This window comes from Apteryx rowi, unplaced genomic scaffold (assembly GCF_003343035.1).
Source record: "Apteryx rowi isolate R43461 unplaced genomic scaffold, aptRow1 scaffold_47, whole genome shotgun sequence".
Classification (NCBI taxonomy): domain Eukaryota; kingdom Metazoa; phylum Chordata; class Aves; order Apterygiformes; family Apterygidae; genus Apteryx; species Apteryx rowi.
The window spans coordinates 1,637,547-1,646,692 of NW_020450727.1; the positions used below are offsets into that span (position 1 = coordinate 1,637,547).

Consider the following 9,146-nt stretch of genomic DNA (forward strand, 5'->3'; position numbering starts at 1 on the left):
GCAGTGGAGACCTGGGGTGCAGGGTAGATGGAGAATTCGAGCTTGGACTTCTTGCCATAGTCAACGGAGAGTCGTTCCATCAACAGGGAGGTGAATCCAGAGCCAGTGCCACCTCCAAAGCTGTGGAAAATAAGGAAGCCCTGGAGGCCTGTGCACTGGTCAGCCTGTGGGAATCAAGGGAAGGTCAGTTCTCAATGAAGGAAGAAGCTGTCAGCTTATTTGGAGATCTATTGCCACTTCAGGGAAGGGAAATATTCTTGCAGCTTGTTAATGGTCCTCGAGCTGCATGGGTGTCCAGCTAGACTTCATTCAATGCACAGCCAGAAACGTATTTTGCTGTGCAGTGCTAGGGCAAGGACAGAGCCTTATGTGGTGTGTATCAGCCACCACAGCATAGAGGGCACAGGGTCTGCACCTCTTTACCTCTGATATTACCTGCAGAGAACATCATGTTCCAGCTGGACTCAAAGAGGCTGCTGAAACCAAGATCACATGCAGTGGGACCTGTGGCTCTGTGGCCCACATGCATTTTGGATATTATCACAGTCTTGGTGGGCAAAGATGCTCAGGCATTAAACACAAGGACCACACTGGCAGAAGTACAGGCTTTCATCACCTTGCCACACCTTTCACCAGTCTCCCAGCATCTCCTCTGCTTAAAAGCAGAAGACTCTACAGCCAGGCATAATTACCAGCTTCCGGATCCTGTCCAGCACCAGGTCAATGATTTCCTTGCCGATGGTGTAGTGCCCGCGGGCGTAGTTATTGGCAGCATCTTCCTTGCCAGTGATCAGCTGCTCAGGGTGGAAGAGCTGGCGGTAGGTCCCAGTGCGAACCTCGTCTGGAAACACAGCACAGGGGAGTCAGTGTTTGCCCRTCTGCCTGACTGCTCTCTTGGCACACCAGGGAAGAGCCCATCCCGGGCTGCTGGGGGTTACGATGTCCCTGTCCCTGAAGGAGGCTGGTAGGTGACTCTCTTACACAGCCTCCAGGCCACCTAGCTCAAGGGGGACTAAATGACTAAAGAGATCAGAAACATCGGGGTCGGCCAGACACCCAGTGACATATGCTTTCCCAGGAACTTTGCGCTCACCGATCACAGTGGGCTCCAGGTCCACAAAGACAGCCCGCGGGACATGCTTTCCTGCTCCAGTCTCGCTGAAAAAGGTGTTGAAGGAGTCGTCCCCTCCACCGATGGTTTTGTCACTGGGCATCTGCCCATCGGGCTGGATGCCGTGCTCCAGGCAGTACAGCTCCCAGCAGGCGTTGCCGATCTGGACACCAGCCTGGCCGACGTGGACAGAAATGCACTCTCGCTAGGGAGAAAAGGTAAAAGCGCTGCTGAGAGAGCCATGGACGGCTGGATGACTGGTCCCTGCTGCACCACACTTGCATACAGCCTGGTCCCACTCACCCCATCCCGAGCCCCCAAATTACTCCTCACCACTGCTGTGACCCCCTCCTCCTCTCCAGGCTCCCTGTGTCTCTGCTTCTCGGCTCAGTGTTCACACCCCTGGCTGCCAGCAGGGACTCCTCTCCCTCACCACCCCCCCTCCCCCGCTCCCTGCCCGGTCCCTTGTCCCCCTCCAGTCACACTATGCAGCAGGTTTTGCTCTGATTTGCTTTACATGGTCCCAAATCAGGACMGTCTCCTGTGGGCAGCATCCAGGGTTCCCTCCAGTTCCCTGGTGTCTGGGAACCAGCTTTGTGCTGCTGCCCCTCCTTCGCCCTTCTGGACTCATGCTGTCCCCTGCTCTGCCGTGATCCCTGGAAGACAAGGAGCTGCGTTTCTTAGCAGAGCACCATCCTCATATCCCAAGTGCAATAGGACTCACCATCCTGGAGGAGAGCTTCGACACGCAGCCGAGGGCAGGGGCGGTGTGACGTCGGACTGCCGTGCGCTCCTCTTTATAACCGGGGAAAGCTTTGTTGTTAGAGACAGCTCTGGTGGGGCAGGTGCTGCTCGTCCTCTGGGTTACAGCCATGCCAACGCAGCCGGGGCTTCGCGGGACCTTGGTTACCCCAAACAAACCCGTCACTTCCCTGGCAGGGACGGACAGGGGCTCAGTGACCAAGATGCAGCAAGCTCAAACAGACCTGTGATCCTGAGGTGATGTGTAGGCACTTCCCAAGGCCTGCAGCTCTGCACACCGTTGCCTGATCCAGCAGCCCCATGCTTCTCCGGACAACGGGGAAGATGCCTCTCGTAGCTGCAGAGGGATATTCTAGCCCCTCAGGAGCTCTTGCAAGGTAAAACACTGCTTGAACTTGTGTTTATTGAGCCATTAGTACAGTGCTAGAGGGTCTTGCTGTCCTGGTAAACGTCCGTGCTCTTCTGGGTCCTCACTCCCACACATCCCATAGCAGCCGCTTCCTGGAAATCTCACTGATCTCTGCCATCGGCACAGGCAGCCCCCTCCTGCCCTCTCCGGTTTTCCAGCACAGCTTTGGACCCGCACTGCTTGCCACGTCTTGGGGCTGGTCTCGCCAATGCCAGGCACAGAGGCAACAGTCTCTCCCTGCTCCTCTTCTGATCCAGCCAGGGTACGCATCAGCCCGGCTGCCACAGCATCACAGCCACAGCTCAGCTTGGGTTGCTGCTTTGGCCCCTGCTTTCAGAGGAAAACTGCCTCAGATAAAAAGGTATCACTTCACTGCACACAGCTCACCAAATGGCCCAGGCTGTTTTGGGGACTGCCCTGTCTTCACTTATTACTCTGCAAATCCATCTGTCAACCTCAAACTTTATCAGCGGTGATCCTGGATTCACTTCAAGACCACTAATTAAAATGCTGAAATCAGTGATGCCTGGCGTGGATGCCTGCAGAAGCCCGGGAGCTGTTTGATGATGATTCACCACTGTGAACTGATGCTCTGATACCCTAAAGTGCTGCTGTCAGCCTGCTTAACCAGGCACCGTACTGACACCGTCTGCTGCTCATTTGTTGTCAGAGCACCCTGCGGTACTAACTCGGACACCCTTCACCATATAAGTTGGTTACATCTTTGCATTTCCCTTCATCGGTCAGACTTGTAATCTTGAAGAACGAAACCAGGCTTGTCTGGCAAGGCGGTTTTCCATAGCATCACGTGGAGAGCAGCGGTTATATTCCCATCTGCTAACTCCTCGGGCCAGTCTCTGCTCTTCCTACCCTGGCAGCTAATTAACACCTTGTAACGCTGCCAAGGATGAGCCCCTTTACGCCTGTCCCAGGAGGGATACGTGCAGGAGCCCTCAGTAGCCAGTCCGGGCCAGGACTCAGCCACCTTGTGCCAGGGCAGGGAGCCGGGCTGCTAATGCCTGTAACTCCGCTTTGAAGCTCTCAGCAACATGTTCAAGCTCGGCATCCTCAGGACGGCTGTCCAACATGGGGTCTCAGCCCAAGTGACCTGCAGCCTGGGAGGAGCGGGGAGGATGGCCCTGCCAGCGGGGAGCCGTCCCTGGTTTCACACCTCGCAGCTTCTCCGGGCAGAAAAAAACATCCTCCAGGCAGCAGGCCTGACCAGGTACAGGATGAACAKCTGGGCAGAAAGCTGGGTCTCGCCTCTGCCTTTACCAGGGGTCACCTCAGCACCGCCGTCACCCTCTGGCACCCAGCAGCCGTCACCACTGCGCGTCAGCCAGGGGATGTGCCTAAGAGGTTTGGCGGGGCTGCTGACCCTCCGGGCCCTGCACAGCCCAACACAAGGGACCCCACGTGCTTTGGGGCTTCGCCCGGTCTCTCAGCTCGGTGCCCAGCCGCAGCCTCGGTGCCCTTCCCTCCTCGAGGTGCCCCTACGCTCCGTCACGCCACCTCGGACCCCCGGGCGGGAGCTGCTCTGCCTCCTCTCTGCTAGGGTAAGGGGAGTGTCCTGGGAGCCGCTATGCGGCTAGCTTATTAAGTGCATCTTCTATCACGTTAACTGTTCCCTTCTGAAATCCACTAGTGCTTGGCCAGCTGCCAGCCCTGCTTTCCGCTCTTAATGACTCTACAGCAATCCGTGCAGCTCCAGGCTAGCTTCCCCAGGCCGTGCTCTCGCTCTTGGCAGGCCCTTGGGCTGACTAGCTGTGTGCATAACGTAGACTCCACTTCCACGTGCAAACACCCCATAGCACACACCTAGCCAACCATTAAAGGCTCAGGCACTCCCCAGATACTGGGGCAGGTTGGTAGGGCAGAGAAAAGCAGCTGGCAAGATGCTCCTGCATTGGAAATTGTTTGCATTTCCAGGGGACTCCAGACTTGCCCACCTGGTCGTGGTTTATCTACAGAGCAGATGCTTCTGCAGAGACATCCACAAGGCAGTACTGAGCTGGCTAACGTGAATCCTCCTTGCATCTCTGCCATGTGGAGGTGAATGCTCAGCTGTGATCCAACAGACAAGGCTTGGGCTTTTGGGAAAGAAGGAAGTGATCCCTGGCTCTTGCCTCATTACTGCAACCTCACACAAGCACGTTCTGCAGCATTGCAACAGGGCTGACCACAGCTTTGTTGCAATTCCTGAAACTTGTAACACAGGAAGAAGGCCTAAAGGGCAAGGGGACAGYGACGGACTCATCAGCATGCCCAGGGTCCTGCCCAGAGCACGCAGAGACCCTCTGGCCTCACTGCCTGTCCCGCGCTGGGGTAGCCAGTGCTCCTCCAGGAGCACCAACATCACCAGGTCTTGCATAATTCATCCCCTTCTGTTTCCAGTTATTCATCTGTTGCTCATGACACCTTCAGCTCTGAGGGCTGCTAGAGAAATGGAGAAGACAGCACTGGCTGCACACAGGAAATACCCGTGAGCACCGAGGCACCTCAGCAGGCTCTGCACCTCCAGTGGCTGCCCAAAGGCAGCTTGTTCACATCAGGCATGCTCAGAGCCCTGACATGAAGTCACTGCAATTAGCCAGCTTCAGTTTATTTTATTCCTGTGGGTGTGTAGCTGCTTTTCCCAGGACATGAAGTAAGCAGGGTGACACTCACAGCCAGCCTCTGAGCCAGGGAGGCTGCTCACCCAGGGCTTGGGAGCCAAAAAAGAGCCAGTCCCAGCTTGTCCTCCAGCCCTTTTTAGCCTTGGCAGGTTGGGGATGAGTGTGCGTGCGTGGCTGCTTGTGTCCCTGGGAGTGCCTCTCTGCTCTCGCCCCTGCCCAGTGATTCAGGGCTTAGGACTGTAGCGAGATCTAGAATTAGCGTTATTGTTCCTGTAATGCAGCACATACGCTCCAGCACAGCAGGCATTTCACAACTGACTTTGTTTTATCTGAACCAGCAATTACACTGTTTTTGCTCAGCTCCAGCAGAGACAGCTTCTGTCAGACCAGTACTGTATTCTGCATCCCGTCAGGTCTTCAGGAGCAAATGCCACACTCGGGTGATTAAAAACTTCCACTGATGAAAATCTCTTTACTTCCAAGGACAAATGTGCTTCACTAGCCTTTCCACTAGCAAGTCTTAAACTTACATCTTATCCTAAGCATGTAAAAGAGTTAAGCCCCTTCCTATCTGCAGCTGCCTTAAATGTTTTTAAGATGTTTTATTGGATCTCCGTTTGGTCTTCTAAGTAGCGCCTGTTGTTTCAACCTTTCATTGCAGACCATGGTTTTGAGCCTTCCAGTCACCCTTGTTTTTCATCTCCAGATTGTCACCACCTGGTCCACATGAAAGATGAGACAATCATAGGGTCCTTTCTGACCCTAAAAATGTATGAATATTTTAAGGAATGGTGAAGAGAGTGTTTTCTGCCCATCTCCATACTGTGCTAGAATATTTCATGGTGGTAACATTCCAAATCCTGGTTCATACGTCACATGCTAGAACAGCAATCAGACATGCCTTTGCTGGGCCATCATCAGGGGCAAGCCGTGCTTTAGGGACCCTGTACCATGGCTCTCCGAGATGCTGCTGGAGCAGAATTAGCAGYGAATGGGACTTGCTTGAACTCACAGCATCTGCAAAATGCAGTCAAAGTCACATGCTTCCATCTTGTTGCACCAGTCAACGTCTGCCCTGTGTTAATCCCTAGCTGCCTTTCTGCTTCTGAGGATGTTGTTGCTAGTTCTCATYCTACAGCAGAGCATTGCCAGGTCTTCAGGCTTTCCAGAGCAGCAGTTGGATTTGCAGCTGGATCCCTCAGCCACACRGGAGGCAGCATTTGGCTGTACGGGACTCTGACAGCAGTGTGAGCTCAAGGAGCTCCCTCCCGGCTGGCTGTTCCTGCCCTCGGGGCACTGCCGTATCACCCAGTGCCACCGTCTGTGGGCTGCAAACTGGACAGGGCACTGACAGGCTAGAGGCACTCTGGCATACCCCAGCTCCTCCACCTCCCTGCTGCCTGCTAAACTGCAGCACCAAGAGGCCTGTGGTGAAGGGACTGTGCAAGACACAGCACAGAGCAGAAGCAGGGTGGACACAGATGCAAGCTCTGTGAGAGGCTGCTGGCTGAGGTTAGAGATGTGTTTTTGCATTAAAAAACTGTCATAGTTACTCATAATAAAGAGCTTGTTAGTGTAAGTCAGGAACTAAGAAATATATTAACTGTCTAAATGTACCCTAACCAATGGAAGTCTGTTGGAAGCGTGAGATGCAAGTCTTGCAGAATAACATGCCTTTTCCTCCTTGCATAAGGGTGCTTGAGAGCTGGCTGATATCCTGGCCTCAGTGGGCAGTGGCAAGCAGGGGTCTCCCAGTGGTATGGAGGGCTCCGATACCAGGGGTATCTTGTATCTGTTTTTCCCCACTCTTCCAACAAGAATTTGTTAAACTCACTGATGGAAGCAGAAACTTTTCCAGTGCTGGATCCTATCAACTGAAAATATATACTTAAATGGATGTGCGTTGAATCTTTTGTTTCACTTGTCATTATACTTCTGGATGTTTCCCAGTCAGTGTCAAACTGCATCAGTTCTGTGACTCTCCACAGCCTTTACATAAGACTAACAGCCAGGCACTTTTCTGGAGCTCTGTGAATCTCTGGTTAATATCACTCATTCTGTCACCAATACAGCAGTATGGGATGTCTCAGCAGAATGCACAATCTCTTCTAGCCTTAAATCTGCCTTGCTTGTTTTTTGTACCTGTCTGGGGTGGCTGGTACCAGCCTAGGGTCCAACTTTGTTTTGAGCAGTGATGAAAATATTCCCAAACAATTCTTGCAGCCTTCCCCCCCCCCACCCTGGTGTGGTATGAAAACATATGCAGTGTCTTCTTAGACAGGTAGCCATAACATCTCCCTGAGGGAAGGATCCCCTCAGGATGAATTTCCTTAGGGCCAGGGCAAGCTCACCCTCCTCTCTCTGTGCTTGCAGGATGCTGCTAATGGCATCTGGCAGGCTGCTGAGCAATTAGGCCCTGATGAGATCCAGCTGATTGGTGCTCGCTGGATATAGCCAGTTGTTCTTAAGCATTTGAAAAAAGCTTAGACATCTGTTTGGTCTTTTCAGATCCAAGGTATATAGAGGCGCTTAGCTTGGAATTACTCATGGCTCTCTTGTCAGTCATTGCTGTCCTACTCTTTCAACATGACAGCATTCTAATGATTTTTTTCAGTGTGAGCATGCATTTGCAGCAACAATGAATCAGTGGCATTTCACCCTCAACTGTCTTTCAGAATGGCCTATAAACAGATCCAGGCAGCTCTTGGAGAAGTATCATAATTTTACGCCCTGAGGTGCCACTAGATTGCCATACAAATCTTCTGAAGTTGGGTGACCTACACAAGTCTTCTGTGCTTGTCTGAAAGGCTGATTGCTGCCCACTGCTCTGACACTTGTACTGCAAACCTGTGCTACAAAATGTTCATGCTATAAACATCCCAGAATTAATTGGCAACATGCAGGTACGGATGATGCTGGGAGACAGACAGAACTGACACATTGGCATCCAGTATCTATTTCAGCRAGCACCTTGGCAAAGCTTTTCATGAGGGAAGATGATCGCATCTCTCCTTTTCACACCAATAAACCTATGGGACTCAATTTTTGATGCCTCAGTGCTACCAGTTACTATCTTATTCTCATTGACTGTCTGTGTCAGCACGGTCTATTTTATCTAGTGATCTCTGAGGCCACTTGAAGGACATTTATACCACCAGAAGGAGTTCAGGCATTTCCCATCATCTAGTCGCCACAGCTCCCTGTTCAGGTTCAGCAGCACTAGCAACCTGGGGCATCCCCATGGAGAAATCCATTTTCTCATCAGCTTGATTAGACACACTTTGATCAGATGGCTCAGCCATTTCTGCAGCTCTTAAAATATGTTGCTTAGACACTGGAACAGGCTTTGGCTTACAGCAGTACTGCTTCTTTCAGTCACTTTGCATGTTTTCACCAGTGAAGGTGACACCTTCCAGGTGGCTAAGGCACAAAGGAAGGCCATTGTGAGTGGATAACTCAGGTCCAGCTTTCAGTGTGAACTGAGATGACAGTACCTTTCAGTGGAAACTAATAAGTCAAAGGGCTCAGGTATACACAGGGATAGCTCTGTATCACAGGAGGTGCTGCAAGTYTTTTAGAGGGGGGAGACTAGCATGCACACATTATTAATTGTAGCAGAGCCAGACATCAGTGAGGTAATGGCAAATCAGCTCCAATAAACCCCCTTTGAGGGGGTCCAAGCTCTGCCCACTGAGACTGTGAATCCCTCTCCCCTCACTGGTTATTGCAGAAAGCTTTATGAAACCAGACAAAAATCACAGAGGTGAAACTGAGCCAGATCAGAGAAGGAGGAGCACATCCATAGGCACAGCTGATGGCTCAACTGACTTTCAGACACAGCCCCCAGGGCATGCCTGTCCTTCAGGGGCTCGTGGCAAAGGAAAGGACAGTTTTCCTTCCTGCTTGTTCCTTTCTGATCTTCAAAAGGGCTTGGAAAGCTCGTGTTTGTTTCTGAGGTGTTTTCTCTGCCTGTGGTTTCGCCAGGAGTTTTCCTGAAGAACCTTGGATGTGTGGCAGACCCCCAGGTCTGTAGCAGCCCAGAGRTGGTGTCAGTCCCCTGCTTACCGGGAGAGAAGCCACGAACCAGGCTYGCTGCTGACCTTTCTTCCTCCCCAGGAGCTGCTTCCGCGTGTCCCGGGCAGCGCCGGGCGAGGGGGCACCATGCTGGAGACCCCCGGTCGGCTGCGCAGAGCGGTGCGCCACCCGCATCTTTATGCAAATGTATGCAAAGTGGCGGGGCGGGGCGGGG

The 9,146-nt window shown here is 52.6% G+C and overlaps 1 protein-coding gene across 1 annotated transcript in view; it reads right to left on the reverse strand.

The window, feature by feature from the left end:
• Nucleotides 1-1,742, reverse strand: part of LOC112971981 (tubulin alpha chain-like) — a 2,586-nt gene extending 844 nt beyond the window's left edge. The window contains exons 1-4 of the mRNA XM_026077946.1: nucleotides 1,718-1,742; nucleotides 1,094-1,312; nucleotides 693-841; nucleotides 3-164 (exon numbers count right to left, since the gene is read on the reverse strand). Coding sequence (XP_025933731.1) covers nucleotides 3-164; nucleotides 693-841; nucleotides 1,094-1,312; nucleotides 1,718-1,742 — 555 coding nt within the window. The remainder of the gene's footprint in view (nucleotides 1-2; nucleotides 165-692; nucleotides 842-1,093; nucleotides 1,313-1,717) is intronic.
• Nucleotides 1,743-9,146: the final 7,404 nt, after the last annotated feature.